This window comes from Lethenteron reissneri, unplaced genomic scaffold (genome assembly GCF_015708825.2).
Source record: "Lethenteron reissneri isolate LAM-NWPU_2019-01 unplaced genomic scaffold, ASM1570882v1 scaffold_1640, whole genome shotgun sequence".
NCBI classification, from domain to species: Eukaryota; Metazoa; Chordata; class Hyperoartia; order Petromyzontiformes; family Petromyzontidae; genus Lethenteron; species Lethenteron reissneri.
Genome location: NW_026891378.1, coordinates 1066510 through 1088564, shown reverse-complemented (window position 1 = coordinate 1088564; position 22055 = coordinate 1066510). Strand labels below are relative to the sequence as shown.

The window sequence follows — 22055 nt, the reverse complement described above, 5'->3', positions numbered from 1 at the left end:
CCCAGCCCCTCCCCACCCAGCCCCTCCCCACCCAGGCCCTCCCCACCCTCCCCTCTCCACCCAGCCCCACCCCTCCCATTTTTGCATGCACGACGGACAGATGGACGGACGGACACAATAATCCCCTGTGGGCTGGTGGAACCAGGTGGTTCCTACCAGTAATATTTTAATCCCTCCCCCCACTACCACTACCACGACGACATAGACGACGATGACACCCAAAAGATGAACGCGAGTCGCGAGCAAATTTGCTGCGATCAGTTCAGTCAACATTGAATTGATTACAGCAGAAAGGTGCCTATGGGAATGAGGTGTAAATCCCATTCTTATTCTCGTCATGGATAAAGGTGCACCCCAACAACTGCCACTGGTTCACCAGAGGTAAACTCTTGAGAGGATATTTTCTTTGCCAGACTTAATTTCCACGCCGGCACTGCGGCATCGACAGAGGTGGGAGTCATAATCAGAATACTTATTTGCTCACGCTTTACCTCCACCACACGCATGTCTGCCGATGGGCAAAAAACTCTGCTGAACCCATTCTATATGTCCGGGTGAACAGGGGCAGCGGGGGCATTGAGAAACTGGTCACATTGATTAATTCATAACGGTTAGCGAAACTGGAGTCGTAATCCGGAGGACGCCACTTCCGATTCGATTTTCCGACGCGGCAGTTGAAACGAGAACGAGATTAAACCCTTTCCAAATTTCGATGACGTGCGTACATACGTGTACATCATGCACTTTTCCTTCAGATTCTGTTCTTATGACGTTATATATGCGTCATCGGAATGGAATTGGAGGGCGCGTGGCACACTTCTGGCGCCAGCTATCGTAGAAGTGGGCGGCAGTCATGTCGCTATGGTTTATAAAAACAGCAGTGCTACCACTACTTCGCCTGTCTATATAAAATGAAGGCGGGGCCGCTTGCGCGTTTTGAGATTCGGCGGTGAACGGGACATCCAACATGCAAGTTGCAGACATCTCAGAACGGGAAATGGGTTAAATCCCTCCACCCACTTCCAACCGACTCACCTGCCCACCGCCTCTTGTCAATCCAGAACGTACTCCCAGATGTCGTTGGATATTGAAAGCTAAGCAGAGTTTAGCCTGGACAGCGCCTGATTGGGTCACCAAATACCATGCATGGACCCGGTGTTATAAACTGCTGGAATTGAGTCTGTTTAGTTATTTCTGTGGCAATTAAATGCAATCCCTCAAGCTTGCAGCACTCCACTCCCCCTACCCCACACCCCCCTCTCTCTCTCTCCTCCCTAGCTCCTCTCCCCTCTCTTACCTATATAGCCTATTATTACAGAAACACTTTTGCCCACTTCAGCAATTGTTTCTTGCTGTGGTTGTCCCACCTGATGACGGACGCTTGTGTTGCGCCCGAAACGGCGTGATTTAATTTATGTTATATTATATATCTACGAGACTTTACCGAAAGAACCAGAGTTTGGTTTTTGTTATGCTGCAGAAGTGTGGCTGGTTGAGGAGTTTTAACCTCTGACCTACGTTACGCTTCCGTGATCCCCGACCCCCACCCTCGGCCCATCCCACCCCGTTTTGTCTCTGCACGTTGTAGGCATCGGTGGACTTGGCTACCCCGTGGGCGTCATTGGTGCCGGTGTCGTAGCAGCTCCCCACCTGGTCAGCGGCAAAGTCGGCTACCCCCTGGGCGTCGTTGGCGCCGGTGTCGTCGCTCCCCGCGTGGTCAGCAGCAAAGTCAGCTACCCCGTGGGCGCCATTAGTGCCGGTGTCGTAGCAGCTCCCCACCTGGTGAACAGCAAAGTCGGCTACCCCCTGGGCGTCGTTGGCGCCGGTAGTCGTCGCTCCCCGCGTTGTCAGCAGCAAAGTCGGCTACCCCCTGGGCGCCATTGGTGCCGGTGTCGTAGCAGCTCCCCACCTGGTGAACAGCAAAGTGGGCTACCCCGTGGGCGCCATCGGTGCCGGTGTCGTAGCAGATCCCCGCGTGATCAGCGGCAAAGTCGGCTACCCCCTGGGCGTCGTAGCTCCCCGCGTGATCAGCAGCAAAGTCGGCTACTCCCTGGGTGCCATTGGTGCCGGTGTCGTAGCAGCTCCCCACGTGATCAACGGCAAAGTCGGCTACCCCCTGGGCGCCGGTGTCGTAGCAGCTCCCCACGTGGTGAACAGCAAAGTCGGTGAGGGGTTTCTCTTCATAATGCAGATTTTGTTTATGCGGTAGATCGCGCAAACATATAAATGTTGCGTCGTGAAATCCACCACCACATGACACAGCTAATTAGTAAGCTTTTAGGGTCATGTAAACAGAACGTGGCCAATTTGTTACTGGTACAGCAGCCACACCGGTTGTGAATTGGAGAGCAAAGCCACATTGACAATCTGAGTACGGCGTTTTGCCAGTACTTACGAGCTTCACAGGCGACAGCCACAAATCTAGCTGTCGCCTAATGAAACTAGTTGTAATATTACACGACTATACACTACACTACTTATCAACTAATGGGGGTCTTGAAATGCACGGGAATTTCCCAATGCGTTCTTTTAATTTTTTGTCGTATTTTTTTTTACTTTATCGATAATTAATAACTTAATTGAGTTTAATGAAGCAAATAACTCATGAACGCATGTTTAATAAGTACGTGTTATACGTTGAACTTCTTTTGTGCCGTACATAGATAACCGTGCAAATGCATCAACATCTCAAGAACATTACTTATGGAAATAATAGATATTAATAATATTTAGTTCATTAACAGACTGGCTAAAACGCATGGATTACATCATGTCGGCCATTTTTTAAAGGGGGGACGTCACGGCAGCCATTTTGCATGTGTGACATCATGGTGGCCATTTTGCACCGGTGACTTAATGATGGCAATGTTGCGTTGGAGGTTGTCTTCCTCGTAGCTGATTGGTCGACTGATGATGTAAACTACAGTGTTGCAAACATCACTACAATATTGCCATCTCGATCCGTTTTCTCTTACATTCCAGATTTTTGCTATAATCGTAGCCTTCCAGAACTCAACAGATCTTATGAGCATTGTCTGTATTTAAGACCCCCTGCTGTGGAGTGTTTGTGTGGGTACATACGGGGCTTCCAGAATTTAATTCCCGCTCACGATCAATAACACGGACGAATATTTGTACCGGTCCTGGGCCTTCCCTAGGCTGACTGAGTCTCAAATGAGTGCTTGGTGCAGTGTAAACATTGCCACTGGAGAATCAAAGGCGGCCGGGCATGGTCCTGGTCAGCCATTCCCTCGTGTGCTATGCCGGCCTTTATAGGTGCTTGCTAACAGCACTTGCCCCAATAGTTTGATAAGGCTACACGGGGGGAATTTTTGTCTGTATGGAGATGTGATGTCATGGGATTCTCTCTCCCCTTGTTTGTAGCACAACCCTTAGCTGCTGTGGCCGCTCCCCACCTCCTGCCCGGTGAGTATGGGGTGCATGCACACACCCAGGATCCACTCCTTACATGGTTGGGGACTAGTGGCTAAGTGGGTGGGCCATTGGTAGAGAGGGCGGGGCTACCCCAAAGTGAGTGGGGTTTCTGGGCTGTAGTCTTCATCTACTGAGAAAACAGGTGCAAAGTGTGATGTGGTGAATATTGTATCGAACAAAGACAGTCGCTGCATCACGCGCTTTCAGATGGGCTGTCTGCAATGCTCCTCCTTCCGATATCAGGAAGCCACTGTGAGAGGTGCAATTTTAATTCATTGAGACTAACAAACACATTTTTTCAGAACTGCTTTTTGCGTTTAGTTTGTCTTTCCCTCGCACCTCCGATTATCATGGTTGGCTATGTACGGTGCAAAAGTTCAAAATACATACATATAACAGGCGTGCGTGAATCTTCGTGACCCGTTCAACTTTGCTTGTGGTGGTGGGTGTAGGTGCCGCGTATGCAGCTGCCCCCTTCGCACCCGCTGTTGCTGATCCCGGCCCCGAGGTGGTCGCTGGTAAGTGACGCTCGCAGAGACACAATAGGTTCACGCGGAGACCCATAACTTATCCAGAGACCCACACACGTATACAGAGACTCAAACACGTACCCAGACACCCATACACCTACCCAGAAACCCCATACATCTACCTAGAGACCCACACACTTATACAGAGACTCAAACACTTACCCAGGGATCCATACACCTACCCAGAGCCCCATACTAAACTATTTATAATTGACCAGAAAAGGCCCCTGAGCTACATAGCTATTTTTCAGAAGCGACCTGGCTATCACAAATTATAGCTCAACGAAGTGGCTCGTCACGGGGAAATTGATAGCAGACAAATATTCTAGTCGCATGTTTCTAAATGTGGATGGAAAAACTGGAGGCCCTGGAGAAAAATTCACACGACCACGGGGAGAACATGCAAACTGAAAATATACAACAGGCATCATCAGGGTCGGGACTGAACCGACGACCTCCTGCATACCAGGCGAGGAAGTTAACATCTCATTACCACCATGGCACGCTGAACTGTCGATGATACACGGGGTGGTAAGGATCAAAGTAACAAACATTACATCGCAAGGAATCATGAGAGTTGGCGGAGTGGCTTGTTTGGAGAGACAAAGAAGCGGAGGCCTTCATCCAGCAGTGGATTGACCCCAGCCAACGTTTGATCTATCTCGTTTCAGAGGAAGGCATTGATGTGGAGGTCGAGGAAGAGGCTCCTCTCCCCGTCATCCCTGAAGGTCAGTCTCTATTCGCTACTCCTCTAGAGAACGGATGAGTTGAGAGTATGTGTATAATAGTGTAGTGTATATTAGTGTAGTGTATAATAGTGTAGAATTTTGAATACCCTGTCACACTGTACGTAACCAACCATTGCTAATCGGAGGTGCGAGTGAGTGAGCGAGTGTGCAGTTTTGTGGAGCAATGATGGAATTCATATTCCTGTGATTAAGACCCAAGAGACTCACACAGAGAGACGCACACATGCTGACTTGTACACAAAGCCAAACTGATTATCGTCCATCACTGCACTTGCCTGGTGAGTCCGACTGGAATGGAACCGGTCAACAGTTGTCTGTCTGTTCCCTCCTGCGTCATGGAATGGCATCATCCTTCAGATCTGTCCTTGCAACTTGGTGGGCGAGACGATGATAATAATACGGCCACATTTTGAGCTCTCTTTCGAGTTGGTGGTCTAGACAAGGCCACCCACTCAATCATCTACCCACCCACAACACTCACCCACAGCACCCAAACACCCACCGAATCACCCACCCAACCATGCACCCACCCACCGATTGGTCCACCAACCCCCACCTCGTGTGCGCCAGTGCTGGCCTTCATAGGCGCTGCTGCTGCTGTTCGCTAACGGCATTCACCCCCCCCCCCCCCCCCCCAGCATTCTGTTGAAGACTATACTTTGTGTGTCTTTGTTCCTTGCATGTGCTCTGTCTCGGCTCTGCTGATGTGACGCTGCATGGTCGGGAACAATTGGTTCCGCTTCGGTGCTCGACAAAGATCGCTACTGACGGTGTGTGCTTGTAAACGGACGTCGTCATCACCGTGGTGACCTAACTCCTCGCGCGTCCTTATTTTATATACACAAAGCACTCACCCGCGATTCATAATTAGTTTCTGCCACGTTAGATCGTCCTTAGATCCCTTCTCTCTCGCTCCCCCTCCTTGCACCCCTCCACTGGAGTCAACTTCCCCTGTACGTTAAGCGGCGCTGCCCCATAGGCTTAACGCTCTGATCCATAGACTCAACACTGTGACCCATAGACTCAACACTGTGACCCATAGACTAAACACTGCGACCCATAGACTCAACACTGTGACCCATAGACTCAACACTATGACCCGTATACTCAACACTGTGACCAATAGACTCAACACTGTGACCCATAGACTCAACACTGTAACTCATAGACTCAACACTGTGACCCATAGACTCAACACTGTGACCCATAGACCCAAAACTGTGACCCATAGACTCAACACTGTGACCCATAGACCCAAAACTGTGACCCATAGACTTAACAATGACCATAGACTCAACACTGACCCATAGACTCAACACTGTGACCCATAGACTCAACACTGTGACTGATAGTGACCCATAGACTCAACACTGTGACCCATAGACTCAACACTGTGACCCATAAACCCAAAACTGTGACCCATAGACTTAACAATGACCATAGTCTCAACACTGTGACCCATATACTCAACACTGTGACCCATAGACTCAACACTGTGACCCATAGACTCAACACTGTGACCAATAGACTCAACACTGTGACCCATAGACTCAACACTGTCACCCATAGACTCAACACTGTGACCCATAGACCCAACACTGTGACTTATAGACTTAACAATGACCATAGACTCAACACTGACCCATAGACTCAACACTGTGACCCATAGACTCAACACTGTGACTGATAGTGACCCATAGACTCAACACTGTGACCCATAGACTCAACACTGTGACCCATAGACCCAACACTGTGACCCATAGACCCAAAACTGTGACCCATAGACCCAACACTGTGACTTATAGACTTAACAATGACCATAGACTCAACACTGTGACCCATAGACTCAACACTGTGACCCATAGACTCAACACTGTGACCCATAGACTCAACACTGTGACCCATAGACTCAACACTCTGACCCATAGACCCAACACTGTGACCCATAGACTTAACGCTACAACATAGACTCAACACTGCCCTTGTACATTAAGCAACTTCCCCCCTCCTCCTCAACTTCATTTCGTTCCTCTCTCAAGGCCTAATTTCTTCTCTATCACCCTTTATCTTTCCCTTCCCTCACCTCGCCCACTCCACTCTTTCCCATCCCTCCCCTAACCTTCCCTAACCCCGACATATCTCTCGACCGTGACCACCTTCCCTATCCTGTTCCCTCTATTGTGACCAGCTCCCCCTATTCCTCCCCTACCCTTCCCGATCCCCTTCTCACCCCTATAGCGTGAATACCTCCGCTACCCTTTCTCCATCGCTGTTGCTCGATCCTCGATACTGTAACCCCCCCCCCCCCCCCCAATCAACCTGACGACAGAGCAAATAAAAAAAAAACATTAAAAGGTGTCACGTCATTTGGGCAGGATACGCCAATTGACATTTGTGGCGATATTTGGAAAAGTTCGAGCGGAATTTCCGACTGATTTAATACGAACGGGCATGTTTTGATGTCTTGCCTAGGATTATCACAAGCAGCGTAAATATTCGTGTTAAAACACAAACCCATAACCAAATTGATGTTAAGCTTTCGTGACTGCAGGAATCCATACTCTTTGATTCTTTCAGTAAAGTCACGTAGTTAGAAATAAAATAAATCACGTTTTGATCGCAACAAAGCGGTCGTCATCATCTCCTTTGCCTGATGACGACCGCTTGTGTTGCGATCAAAACGTCGTGATGTTTGATTTTATTTCTAACTACGTGCCTTTACCGAAAGAACCAAAGAGTACATAACCAAATTGGCAATATTTTTTGCCCATTACGTGAAAACTTTGATTTTGTTGGCTCTGTCATTGGGTGCTGGGAGGTTATAGTTACAGAAAAAATTGACATCATAACCTTACACGACGATCTAACCGTAAAGAAATCAATTATAAAATCACACTGGTTTTGAAGGCCTACATATAAAGTAAAGATAAACTTTGATATATATATTTTTTTTCAAAAAAGCAAATGCAGTTGTTGAGTCATTCGATTGTCCAAAGAGAATGCATTGTTTTTATCAGCTGGAATGATGTGGCTTTTAATCAAGTTGTTTAGAATGCAGCAAACCCTTCCCTCTCGCAGGTTTAGCTATCGCGATTTTTTTTGCGTCAAATCCATTGAGGTACACCAATAGGGTTTTCCCCTTTTTTCTGGCAACAAAACTGACACCTTTTGCAAGGAATCATGTCTACATTAACCGCAATACTTGCAGTCAAATGCCAACAAAAACACAATACTCTGGTAATTTATGCATTGTCTTTGAAACTGATTGGTCCACACCAGAGACAGATTTCTTTTGAAGAAGAAAGACAATGCAAAAATTACCAGAGTATTGTGTTTTTGTTTGCATTTGACTGCAAGTATTGCGGTTAATGTAGACACGATTCCTTGCAAAAGGTGCCAGTTTTGTTGCCAGAAAAAAGGGGAAAAACCCTATTGGTATATTTTGGTACTGGCAAAGGAGGTCCCATGATGTAGCTGCTTACCCCGAGCCATTGAGGTACCATTCACCCGATCACGCTTCGACCATTTGAGGCTGACCGCGAGATTCCTGTACGCCTCCTAACTGCACTGCTCACGATGACGCTGCTGCCACGGAAGAAGGCACGCAACGACTTCTTGTCTCCCATCTCGTCTCCATCCTGTCTGTCCTGTCTCTGTCTCCATCCTGTCCCTGTCTTGTCCCCATCTTGCCTCCGTCTTGTCTCTATCGTCTCCATCCTGTCCATCTCCATCTTGTTTTCCATCTAATCTCCATTTTGTCTCTGTCGTCTCCATCCTGTTCCTGTCCCCATCTTGTTTCCCATCTCACTCTTGTCTCCATCTTATCTCCGTCTTGTCTCCATCTTGTCTCTCTATCGTCTCCATCCTGTCCCTGTCTTGTCCCCATCTTGCCTCCGTCTTGTCTCTATCATCTCCATCCTGTCCCTATCTCCATCTTGTTTTCCCATCTTATTTCCATCTTGTCTCTGTCGTCTCCATCCTGTTCCTGTCCCCATCTTGTTTCCCATCTCATCTCCCTCTTGTCTCCATCTTATCTCCGTCTTGTCTCTATCTTGTCTCCATCTTGTCTCTCTATCGTCTCCATCCTGTCCCTGTCTTGTCTCCATCTTATCTCCATCTTATTTCCCATCTTGTCTCTGTCGTCTACATCCTGTCCCCGTCTCCATCTTATCTCTGTCCTGTCTCCGTCTTGTCTCCCATCTTGCCTCCCATGTGGCCCAAGGCCACGCGGTGACCTCCAGCCTCCAACGAGGCAGCGAAATTTGAGCCGTACTGTACACGGATACGTGTACAGTGCTGCACACAGACACTGTACATACAGTACAGCATGCATATACTGTACGTAAATACGTGTACAGTATACTACATAAAAAATTGGACTTAAATGTTTCGTGACTGCAGGAATTCATGTTCTTGGCTCTTTCGGTAAAGTCACGTTGATAGAAAATACAAATAAAATGTAAATTTAAATAAAAAGCAAAAAACACGATGTTTCGATCGCAACACAAGCGGTCTTCATCAAGCTTGTGTTGTGTTGCGATCAAAACGTCGTGGTTTTTCTGCTTTTTAAATTTTTAATGTTCTTGTTTTTTGTCTACGTGACTTTACCGAAAGAACCAAGAATATACTCCATTGATTTTTTTTTTCTCATTCGATAATTTGCCGTACAAGTTGTATTTAACCCTAGAAAACATGAATCGGATTTTACATTCAAAATGCTTTCCTACTTCACGATTGGGTTGATGCAGAGTAACTTAAAACAAAAAGGTAAGAGGAGGTGATGGGTGTCATTACGAACCGTTAACCAAACCTCTAGCTTTCCCATCGACGCCTTTGGATTCACGGATCGCGGATTTTGCCTATTGCCCGCTATTTTCAAGAACGTCACCGGACCCACGTTTGCTGTGCATCTTTTTTGCCGAAGATAAATCTCCACAGCAATAGGAATACCAGTCTGTTCGCCGATGACGCGTGTTTTCATAACAATTCATGTTTTAAGGGAACACATTTTTTTACTACGTAGATGCAAATTGGATACAACGCAATTGCGCGAGGCATTGGGATGCTGCTGGATGGTTCCAGATGCTATCTACGCTTCTCAAATCTTTGTTCGGCCTCCGTACGCATCTCGTGCCTTATCGCGCACTGCACATAACCCTATTTTATATATTCTCATGATAAAGCCATTTTACATAATGCAGTGTTCTTCAGGGTACGCAACTACTACTGCGTTATATGAGAATAGACTATATATATCGTCTTTGGCGGCAGGCTGGCCACACACAGTGGTGTAACACTTAACAGCAAGGAGTCCTGACTCATTTTCTATGCAGAGTTTGCATCTCCTGCCCATGTTGGGCATAGTGTGTCTGATCGATGCCCGGGTGTAGGCAAGAGGATGGCTCCCTCCCTATTGGTCAACCATGTTACATATGCTGATGATCTGGTGATTGCTGCTTACTCTCAGGAGTTGGAGACTCTATTGCTCAATTTGGAGCATGCTGCGAAGAGATGGGCAATTGCCACGAAGCCTGACCAAAACAAAGAACCTGCCTGGGTATTTTATGTCATCACATGATCCCATCTCTCCACTCTCCACGAATGATAAGGCAGAAAGTAGAGAAGTTTATGTACCTAGGGCCATGTGCGTATGACCAGCTCCGGTTTGGCAGCTGAGGTCTCACTCAGAATCAGTTGAGTGGCATTGGTTTTTTTTTTATCAACTGAGTAACGTGTGGAAGCTGCCTGGCCTATCACTCTCGACCACAGGAGCCTTCTAAGAGAACATCTGCGCTGGTTTGAAACATTCAGGTGAGCCTGCCTATGATCCATCCTGGGTTTAACAAGACTGGATCACAGTGTGAGGCGCTCACAGATCCTTCAAATATCTGGACAAAGGCACATCAGTGAGCTCCTCTGACAAGCGAGGCTGTATTAGCTGGAGTCACGTAGCCCGCATGCTTGGCCACTGTATGCCCATGCAGCTTCTGTTTCGCTGGATAGAGGGGCGAGTCCATGCCCCCTCTAAACAATAACGGTGGCGCGGGTTTAGAGAAGAGATGGGCCGATTCAGATTGGCCTCTGTGGAGCCTCGTAAAGGATGCTGCTGGACAATTGGAGGCAGTCACCCTCCAACCACAACGGAGGGCGGAGGAACGACGCTCACAACAACGAGAGGAGCGCCGGGCATCTAAAACGCAACAAGTTGGCACAGCGGGGAGCACAGGTGGTACATCTGCCAGTCTTTTCTGTCAGTCAACCCACAGCACCTATGTATGTACGTATGTATGTTAAACCTCTATCGCACCATACGAAGCCAACTGCTAATTGTAGGTGCGGAACAGTCCTGGGTCTCATGACCTCATGCCAGCAGCAAGAGCCTTCCACACTTCACGTGATGGCCTCAAATGTGCACCTAGCCTGGCAAAAAAACGCTGTGATGACATCACCGCCACTTAGTGGCGATTGGCAGCTGTTGTGTAAATCTGTTGTCTGTGTCTGTCCGTGTACAGTGGCACCAGGATTTCTGGGCAATCCTTGCCTCGCCGCACCAGGTAACTATTCTGTCTCATTGCATTGAATTACAGTCGGCACGCATTCGAAATGTATTGCTGCATGATACAGCATCTAAACTGCACCCAAAGAGTGACCGACTTCGAAGAAAAAGGTTGCACATAGAACAGGGGTCGGCAACCTGCGGCTCCGGAGCCGCATGCGGCTCTTTTGAACCTTGACCGCGGCTCCGGGGCGGATGCTAGCGAGGGGAGGAGGCGCACTGTGACACCTGCTCTGGCGTTGCCGCTGCTGACAGGTCGCCGCTCCGCTCCACACTGCCCGCCCGGTGACAGGCAATAACGTTGCCGAATGCGAATGACAGAATCATTCGCATTCTCTACTGACAAGACTGGTTTACCAGTATGCTTAATATGTGGTGAGAAATTTGCAAACAACAAAAAGTCGAATATTGCAAGACATTTCCAGAATAAACACACAGCCTTTGCTGAAAAATATCCAGATGGAGATGAGAGACGAAAAGCCATTGCAGAACTTATGAGGAAGGTTAATATGAGCAAAAATAATTTCAAGAAGTGGGTGAAGACTGAAAATTCCACAACATATGCTAGTTTTGTGGCCGCTCAGGAAATAGTCAAGCACGGGAAGCCCTTCACAGATGGAGAGTATATAAAAGAAGCATTCATTAATATTTCGGAACATCTATACATGGACTTCAAAAACAAGAATGAAATTGTGCAGAAAATCAAAGACATGCCTCTCTCTGCGAAGACTGTCAAAGACAGAACCCTAAAAATGGCAGAAAACATTAGCAAACAGCAAATTCAAGACATTAATTCAGCTGTGGCGTACTCCATCGCCTGTGATGAGTCCAAAGATAAAGGTGATATTGAACAAATAGCGCTGCTCTGCCGATATGTGAACTCTTTTGGGCCACAGGAAGAACTGATTGAGCTGATACCACTTAAAGACCAAACAAGGGGTGAGGATATCTGTAAGGCTGTCCTGGACTTTTTAAGTGCTAAAAAAATAAACACCAACCACCTGGTCTCAGTGGCTACTGATGGGGCACCGAGCATGAGAGGAGCACAGAAGGGCTTTGTGGCTCTACTGCAGAAGGCGCTGGGTAGAACGCTGCTGTCATTTCATTGCATCCTGCACCAAGAGGCATTGTGTGCTCAAACATTTCCCCCGGAATGCACAAAAGTGATGGATGTGGTCATTCAGATTGTTAATAAGATAATGGCAAAGGGTTTAAACCACCGCCAGTTCCGTTTGCTATTGGATGAGGTGGAAAGCATATATTCTGACCTCCTGCTCCACAACAAGGTCCGGTGGCTGTCCAGAGGCGAGGTGCTAAAACGCTTTGTCACATGTTTGGAAGAAGTAAAAACCTTCCTGGGCAGCAAAGAGCTCACCTTTGCTGAGCTGGAACAGCCAGAGTGGCTGGAAAAATTACATTTTATGGTAGACATGACAGCACATCTAAACACGCTAAATACAACCCTTCAGTGGAAAGGAGGCACAGCCCTGCACATGCTGGAGGAGGTTTTGGCATTCGAGCGCAAGTTGACAGTGTTTGTCAAAGATTTACAGAGAGGTACACTGTCTCACTTTCCCTCTTTGAGAGAGTTCAAACAAAGTCATGATACGATAAATTTGGAATATTTCAAGTCTGCAATCACCACAATGCAAAGTTCGTTTGGGAAACGATTCTGTGAGTTCAGAGAGGAAAAAACGACATTATCCTTCCCTGTCACTCCCCTGGCGATCGATCCATCCCTATTGAATATGACTGCATTTGCAGGTGTAAGTCAACCTGATCTTGAGATGGAACTGGCCGATATAGCCGACAAAGATATATGGGTGTCCAAGTTCAAATGCTTGACCGCTACTCTTGAGGATGTTGCCCGTCAGAAGGCCATTCTGGCTCAGAATCATAAATGGAGTGATATTGAAAACCTTCCCAAACAGGACAAACTTGTATTCGAAACATGGAATGCCATCCCCAACACTTATATAAACATGAAAAAGTATGCATTTGGAGTCCTGTCGATCTTCGGCTCCACATATGTATGTGAGCAGGTCTTCTCCAACATGAACTATATTAAAAACAAACATCGATCACGCCTCACAGATGACAGCTTGCAAGCCTGTGTGAAAATGAAGGTGACGTCTTACAGCCCTGATGTGCAGACACTGTGCACTGAGGTTCAGGAGCAAAAATCCCATTAACCAGGTAATTTAGCTATTAATTTGCAAAAATATATTTTACATTGTTAAGTGAAAAAGTCCTTTTTTATTCAGATTGACAGCTGACTGCACGATCCTGTATATAGCAATAAGGTAAGAAACAATATATGCAGTGTTATATTTGTTTTAAATGTCGCAATGGTTTTGCGGCTCCCAGTTTATTTTTTCCTTCGGAAACGGGTCCAAGTGGCTCTTTATGTCTTAAAGGTTGCAGACCCCTGACATAGAAGAAGAGGAGATGCAGGCAGTGATGAAATGGAAACTGGCACTATTTGGACACAGGACAATTAAAGGTGTTTTTTCGTTTATTAAAAAAACAAAGCGAGAAAGACTTAACAGAGAATGGCTTGACGACAACTCAAGAAACCAGGAAACTCAAAGATCCACAAACTCAGATTCAGATATGTATGAAGTTATAGAGACCCATAGGGACTCGTAGAGACCCATTGCTATCTATTTAGAATCGTACAGAGACTCAGATCCATCAGGAACCAGAGACTTATAGAGACCCATTGAGACTCTTAGATACCCACTGAGACTCAGAGGGACCCATATATATATGTAGAGACTCACAGAGGAAGACCAAACTGAGAATGAGATAAGTGCCAGAAAGATGTGGCCACTATTTGAGCAGATTTGCACAAGACAGAGGAAAGTGGAAACAACACACCGACTGCGGGGCTATGTGCACATGGGCCGTGATCATGATCACGAGACTCGGCACTAGTTAGCCTGTCGCCACAATCTGCGGTGTTACATTTGTGCCACTCGCAGCGCTCATTTTGGTGCTATGTTTTAATTTCCTTAAATCAGTGGTTCTCAAAAGAGCCATCCCCGCTATCCACCAGTGGTCCGTGACGGTCCTCCCGAGTGGGGCCACGGTGGCTGTGATGCAAATGCAGCTCGATCCGGAAATGAAGTCTATTGTACCTTTTGTTTTCAGACTTAAATTTATATTTTACCCTCACGTGGATCTCACCCACGAATCGACTGCCAACGGTAACATCGGAATGGCGAAAAGCCCTCCGCATTTGTTGACCGTGCCTAACCTAACAATGTGCGATGTGTGCGCGTGTGCCCAGCCCTGCGTCCCATCTGCAGTCACTTCGGCCAGAAGTGCTGCCTGTCGAAGGGACTCAAGACTCTGGTGAAGAAGTAACTTGACGACACGTTCCGGACAGATGCCGCCTACCATCCTCCCCATAGCTGCCCGCTTACTCGCTCGCTCACACCACCCCCCACCCCATCCCATGAAGCGCTTCTAATTAGATCAACGTCCAAATCCACGAGCCCCGTCGCCTCTGTAAAGTCACAGCTCAGCCTCAGGAACCGACCCATTCCTGCCGGAGTGTTGAATTGACATGTTCACGATCTGAGGTCACAGCTCTGCGCCAGGTTAGGTGCACTCCCGAGGCCATGGTGCATTGCGATACACCATGCACACACACAAACAGGTGCGCAGGTTCATGTGCACACAGCTCAGAATCTGTTGCTGCCACTGCTGATATCAATAATTCCATTCGAGTTGATTCAGCTGACATTCGATCAGTCTGCGTGTGCATGTCAGTCATCTCAGTCAGTCAAACCCGTTGCACCTCCTGGGTCTGTCGCATGATATTCTCCTGTCAGCAACGAGCCTTCGACACTTCAAGTGATAGCCTGAATAGGTACCTGGCCTGACACAGGTGCTGTGGCGAATGAGGGTTATTGGTATTGGTCTGTGTGTGTCGGTGCATTGCCAAGTCTAAGTTCACCCACCCACCCGCGGACGCAAGCCTTGACTCTCGCACAAATTCTCACCGTGGGTGTGATGGTGTCGCTTCACCGTTCGTTAAGTTCCCTGACCACCCCTGCACGTGGGGCAGCGAGTCTAAATTTACATCCCACCTCCCTCCCCCTCCATTTTGCGATCGGCCTATTGTACCGGGGCTCGCGTTGAGTTGCAATAAAAACGTTTAAAATAAAAAAAAAGTCTCTGACCAATCTATGCCAATTTCGTACGGATCGGACCCTTGAAGTGTGAGTGAGCGAGCGAGCATGCGTATGGATGTTGGACTTCTTTCGCACCGTAATATAGCCAATCGTTGCTAATCGGAGGCGTGGGGGAAGGACAACAAACTTAACATATGTATGTATGTTGAACTTATTTCGCGCTGTAACGTAGCCAACTGCACCAATCGGAGGTACGGGGGGGGGGGGGGGGACAATAAACTAAACACAAAAAGCAGTTTTGAGTGAGCAAGTGAGCGGGCGAACTGGTGTATGTCCATGGAATACAAAAAACTAAAATTTTAAATTAACCCTGGCGTTCATCATAAAAGTCAAAACCTGGTAATGGTGGGGGGGAGGGGGGGGGCTGCATGTCCACGGATTTCCGATTCAGCCATCGGGGGCACCGAATTGATTAGGCGGCTGAAATTAAGTCCTTTATTAAAGATATTTGCGCAAAACAAAACAAAATAGAATATGTAATTCAAATGGGGCATAGGAACTGACCGTGAGACTCATCACCAGAGTTTAACGCAGTCACCTCAGCTTCCTCGGCAGTTATTTCTTACCTTTGTACTGCTGATGTGTACATGCAGAGACGACGACTACACTTTCACATTCAGGTGGGCAAGCCAGCAGACAACCACGTCAGAAACAGCGGAGTGTATCATCGCTGTGATGTCTTTATTAGTCTATGGGACTCTCTCTCTGAGCCTGAGTCAAATAGACTCTGGGTCTGAGTCTCCACGGATCTCTGTGAGTCTCTGAGTCTCTGTGAGTCGCTATGGGTCTGGGAGTCTCTGAACGTCTATGAGTATCTATGAGTCTCTTCCTCGTCCGTACGTCTGCTGATGTAGATGCAGAGACAACTACAATTTCACATTCAGGTGGTCAAGCTAAACAATCCCGTCAGGAGCAGCGGAATAGTGTATCATGGCTGCTGTGATGCCTCCTTCGTACTTGTGGATGGGGCATTGCGTCATTATACATTGTACGGTCTCTGTTCTGGGTGACCCACGGGGGCACACTGAAGGATAATGTCTTAATCTTCCATTTGTGAATCAGGTATCATTTGCATCTTGCTGGTGCCATGGTGAACCAGTCACTCGAAGACGTCCGTACGCCCTGGCTTCCTAAGGCGCCCAGCCTCTCCATCTCTGTACTCTTAGGTTTTTTTGGTAAAGTAACGTAGGTAAAAAATAAAATTAATAAAAAATAAAAAATTCACGACGTTTCGGAGGCAACACAAGCTTCTGTCTTCAGGTGGAACCGTCACAGCACGATTGCTCTCTCCATCTCTGTGTGTGCCCCCCCCCCGCCCGCACTGAGTATACGTCTATCATCATTTAGCTCTCGTCCACTCCAGAGTTTTGTTTTAATGAGTCGAAAAGTGAGGACACCTACAAATTCTCCCCTAAGAATTCGAGAACGTTGCGGGTCAAAGGTCCGGTCGACTTTTGCCCCAAAACTTTGACAGTGGTCGGTAGAAATTTGGCGACACCAGATTGTGTGCGTGTCTGCTAACCCCAAGGGTCAAGAACAGCTCCCGTGGTTTCGCCACTCGCGATTACGACGTCGTTGGCTATGAACATCAATCACATACTGCTGACGACGGAGTCGTTACGTTACCAGTGGCTTCCTTGCGACGATTCGCAGAGGTGAGAGAACCGGTAAGCGACTGGCACTTGGAAGAGCAAACAAAAGAGCCAAATTTTATTTTATATTTTTTTTCTTCCAACTTTTGCCAAAACTACGCTTGGGTAATTGTGTGTACCTCCTCGTATCTGTGGGTTGAACGAGTTGGCATATGAGATTGTACGGGTGTCCGTGTGATAGTTTGAGAAAAGTTAATAAGTCCTTGATTGATCTCACGTGACTTGGGTGGGTGTGTTCTGTGCAATGTCCTTCTTGTGTTCTGGATTAAAATAAAAATCTGTACTCACCGCCCTTACGCGTACCATTGCCTGTGTCGTGCACCTATGATTGCATGTGTGTGTGTGTGCGCACGTGTGTATGTAGAACTTCTTCTGCACTTTACATAGCCAACCGTGCTAATCTGAGGTGTGGGGGAAGGACAACAAACTAACCACAGGAAGTAGTTAAAAAATAAATTAGTTTTAAATCTAGATTTAAAAGGTGCAAAGCTCCCAGTGCCTTCCTATTATCGGAAGAGCATTCCAGTCGGCCGCAGAAGCGCATCCGAAAGCGCGCGTTGCAGTGAACATCAGCGAGGTATTGTGGTTCACTTGTGACAAGCACTGTGTGCGTGATGAGTATGACCTTATAACGCTATATTCCTTCGGTGAGCCCCGGACGGGCACGGTCTGATATTGAAGTACCTCATCACCAAATAATTGAGCCTTGCAAATACTATGCTGCACGCCATCGTGTTGGCTATGATGAGAGGCTTGCCGAGCCCCAAGTGGTTTCACATTGGAGAGGTCCCAGACGCACTCCATATTTTCCGTCCATCTGCAATCTGAGCGGGACCTACATTTATGCTTTATCGACCTGGTCAAAAGCAACCTCCAAATACTACGGTTGGCTACGTACGGTAGAAAAGAAGTTCAACATACATACATGAGTACTGAGTTATTCTTCATGCTCTCAGAGTCCCTGCCCTTTGCTCATAATCACTGTGGAGTCATTTAAAGGAGCATCTGCTTCAATATGAAAGATTCAGGCTGGATGTGTCTACAATAATTGTTTCTGAATAAAGATGTCTAAACGGGCATGGCATTGTCTATCGAAGAAATGGACTGATACTGTAAAAGAGGATATGGAGTTGAGTGGACTTGCCAATGACTGGTACCAGCCGTGTTAAGATTGGCCTCTGGAGGAGGAGGCTCGTGAAGGACGCTCCTGGGCAGGAGGCAGAGGAAAGACGCTCACAAAAACGAGCAGAGTACCGGGTGGCTAAAACCAAACAAGTTGGCACAGTGGGAAACACTAGTGGTATATCTGTCAGTCATCTCAGTCAGCAACCCATAGAACCTGGGTCTGTCCCGTGACCTCCGGCCAGCGGGCGTTTGACACTTCACGTGGCTTTAAAGTGCACCTCGCCTGACACAAGCGCCGTGGTGATATCAAAGAGTATATCACCACCACTTAGTGGTAAATGGCGGTTGTTGTTGTGTGGGGTTGAGAGTGGTGGGGCTGGCCTGATGAGTGTGGGTGTGGTGAGGCTGAGGTGAGAGTGAGGAGGGGGTGTGTAAGTATATTAGTGTGTAGTTAGTTTAGTGTATGTATGTTGAACTTGCTTGGCACCGTACGTAGAGCTATGAAGGGGGAAGGACAACAACATTAAACACAAAAAGCCGTTACAAATACATTATTTTTCAATGTAGATTATATAAAAGTGCACAGTTCCAGTGGGTTCCTGTCATCGGAATTGAAATCATTCTGGACATCGATGCGCCCTAATATGAGTGTCTAATAACCCCTCCACTTGACACTTTATTTTGTTATCACACACCCCGATGAAAACAGCCAATTAAGCTTTGTGCTAGAGGCCCCGGGGGGATAGGAGTTTACGATCCCTTCTGGCCAAAGCCCATTTGACGGAGCCAGACTGAACCTCTCCCCTCCCCCCTTGGGGTTCCTCCAAAAACAGTAAAACCACTTTGGTTGGCCACGTGGAATATCCGCACTCTTACTGCAGAGGAGAGGCTGCCACTCCTCTTCTGTTGAGTTCTGGACCGGTACTACCTGGACCTCTGAAATACAGGTCTGGTGGACTGGTTCTAGCTCCAATCACCACGAGGGGTGGACAGTTCTCCACTCAGGGCAGAAAACTGGGAGCGACATTGCGTTTAAACAAAATAATTATGTTGGTGTGGTGCTTGGAGGTGAGGTGTGAGAAAATGTCAGTCGCAGGCCACTGTGGGCTTGCCTCATCAACAGGAGGCGAGGAATGGTGGTGGTTGCTTAACCCACACCTAAGATGAACATCAAAGGGGGGATGCAGGTAGAGTTGGATGCCTTCTATGACCTCCTGTCACAGGTGCTATCTAAAGTGGCTTCTCCGGATAGTCATCCTGTTGGGTGAATGCAATGCCCGAGTTGGTCAAGATGCAAACACCTGGGACAGCGTGATTGTAAGACATGGGCCAGATTAGCTCAATAACAACGGTAGGAGGCTGCTAGACTTACGTGGAATGAGAAGGCTTACCACAGCCTTCGCTCGGTGGTTCAGAAAGCTGTGCGGCACTACACGGATGAGTGGTGGTCGCAGGTTGCTGAGGAGATACAAACTCCCTCAGTAGCACGCGATAATAAATCACTTTTTAACTCCATAAAAATTGCAACTGACAGCGCCACACTTATCACTATCCTTAAGGGGAAAAACAACGGTAATGTAATCTGTAAGGTATTTGGGGGAGGGGAAACAATGCAAAATCATAGGGCAAGGTGGGGTTGATTCTTCTAGTGTTTCTGTGCCTCAAATATTAGAGAGATTTGCTGCTCACTGTGAGTGGTTTGGCTGAGGTGTCAGTTATTGAGGAGGTTCGAAGGTCGCTCCGGAGCTTGAGACTAAGTAGAGTGCCAAGTAGAGATGACCTCTCAAGCAAATTGCTGAGGGTGACGTCTGTGTGCAGACTGCCGTGTGATATCATTATAACTGCCTGGTCCACAGGACGGGTTCCACAGAATTGTAAGAATGCCCTGGTGGTCCCCATTTTTAACAAGGGGCACTGCACTGATTGCAACAACTACCGAGGAATGTCCCTCCTCAGTGTGTCGGTAAAGGTCCTGGCAAGGAATATTCAACATCGCTTTGCCAGGCACGCTGAGAAGAGGCTTGTGGAGCCCCAATGTGGTTCAAAGCCAGGGCGGTCCTGCGCAAATACGATATTTTCTGTCCGTTTGCTACAGCAGAAGTGTAGGGAATTCCAACATGACCTACATCTCTGCTTTAAATCTATGATATCATCATCAATAGGCCACGGCTCTGGGTTGTTCTTCGTACTTTCAGGCTCCCTGACTGCTCACACTCACTAATAACCTTCATGATGATGGCCAGGCCCGGGTAAAGTTGCGTGGCCAGGAGTCAAGAGTAATTTTGCATTCCAGAATCTTTCCATGGATGTACCGGTGTAATTTCCATCTGCTATATATACAATGGGATCAATGCCCAATAGGGATAGCTCCCGATTGGTCAACCATCTTATGTATGCCGATGATCTCGTAATTGCTGCTAATTAAGAGGAGGAGTTGGAGGCACTGCTGCTGAACCTGGAGCATGCGACTAAGAGATTGGGCCTTGCCATCAGCCCTCTGAAAACAAAGCACCTGCCTGGGTATTTTATGTCATCAAATGCTCCCCTCTCTTTACTTTCCATAAATGATAAGGCAGAGAGTGGAGAAGTTTCTGTACCTGTGCCATGTGCGTATGACCAGCTCCAATTTGGCAGCCGAGGTCTCACTCCGAATAAGTTGAGTGGCATTTTTTTTTTATCAACTGAGTAACGTTGCGTGGAAGCTGACTGGCCTATAACTCCATAAAAAGCTCCGGTTCTTCTAGATCACAGGAGCCTTCTAAGGGAATGTCTGCGCTGGTTTGAAACATTCAGGCGAACCTGCCTATGAACCATCCTGGGTTTATCCAGACGTGATCACAGTGTGAGCTCACAGATCCTTTAAATATCTGGACAAAGTTCCATCAGTGAGCTCCTCTGGCAATTGAGGGTGCGTTGGCTGGGTCATGTAGCCCGCATACCCAAGCAGCTTGTGTTTGGTTGGAGAGAGGGGGCTAAACGGGTGCTGCACGGGCTAAAGAAGATATGGACTAATGCGGTAGGGAAGGATGTGCAGCTGATTGGACTTGCCGATGACCGGTACCAGCGGTGTTAAGAAGGCTCGTTAAGGATGCTGCTGGGGAGTTAGAAGCAGTCACCGACCAGTAACAACGATGGGCAGAGAAGCGATGCTCACAACAACAAGCAGAGCGTCGGACGAATACAATGCAGTAGAGAACAGTTGGTACATCTGACCGTCATCTCAGTCAGTCAACCCATTAAAGGTGGGTCCTTTCTGTGAGCTCCTGCAAGGGGGCATTTGATACTTCACGTGGCCTTAAAGTGCACTTAGCATGGTGAAAGTGCTGGGAGAGATCATCACAATGTATTTTAACGGCAGTTGTTGTTGACTGTCTGCGAATGTGTACGTTTGTCTGTATGTCTTTGTATGTATGTAGAATATTCATGTGTGTGTATATATATATCGAGCCCTTGTGAATGCGTGTGCATAAGTGAAAGTAAATACGTATAAGCATACATACGTGAGTTTGTGTGTGTCTGTGTATATACAGTATGTGTTTATGTGTGATGACTGATGGCCAGAAATAACAGGCCGTGTGTAGACGCGATGAGTGAAGGCGATGAGTGAAGGCCAAACCAGCTCGTGAGTCTAAACTTTAATAAAAGCAATAAAGCATTAAAACGAATTAAAATAATCACACACTATGAATTAAGATGAATTATTTATGGAAACAATGTAGGTGTAAAAAGTATATATAATATATCTATGGGACCTTTTTCCCAGTATCAACGGTTCCATAGATGTATAAAAGTATATTTTGATACTG

At 47.3% G+C, this 22055-nt stretch overlaps 1 protein-coding gene across 1 annotated transcript; it reads left to right on the top strand.

Annotated features, from left to right (window-relative positions):
• The first annotated feature begins 337 nt into the window (after nucleotides 1-337).
• LOC133339063 (uncharacterized) lies at nucleotides 338-15268 on the top strand. Its single transcript, XM_061547185.1, has 8 exons — nucleotides 338-347; nucleotides 1589-1759; nucleotides 1791-2165; nucleotides 3385-3426; nucleotides 3888-3953; nucleotides 4637-4693; nucleotides 11227-11268; nucleotides 14563-15268. The coding sequence occupies exons 1-8, from the start codon at nucleotides 338-340 to the stop codon at nucleotides 14637-14639; spliced, it is 840 nt and encodes a 279-aa protein (XP_061403169.1). The 3' UTR covers nucleotides 14640-15268.
• Nucleotides 15269-22055: the final 6787 nt, after the last annotated feature.

Bases quoted from the DNA above. Each gene is read 5' to 3' on its own strand.
- LOC133339063 (XM_061547185.1), top strand. The intron at 3,954-4,636 runs GTAAGTGACGCT...ATCTCGTTTCAG, and splicing joins CGGCCCCGAGGTGGTCGCTG to AGGAAGGCATTGATGTGGAG. The intron at 11,269-14,562 runs GTAACTATTCTG...GCGTGTGCCCAG, and splicing joins TCCTTGCCTCGCCGCACCAG to CCCTGCGTCCCATCTGCAGT.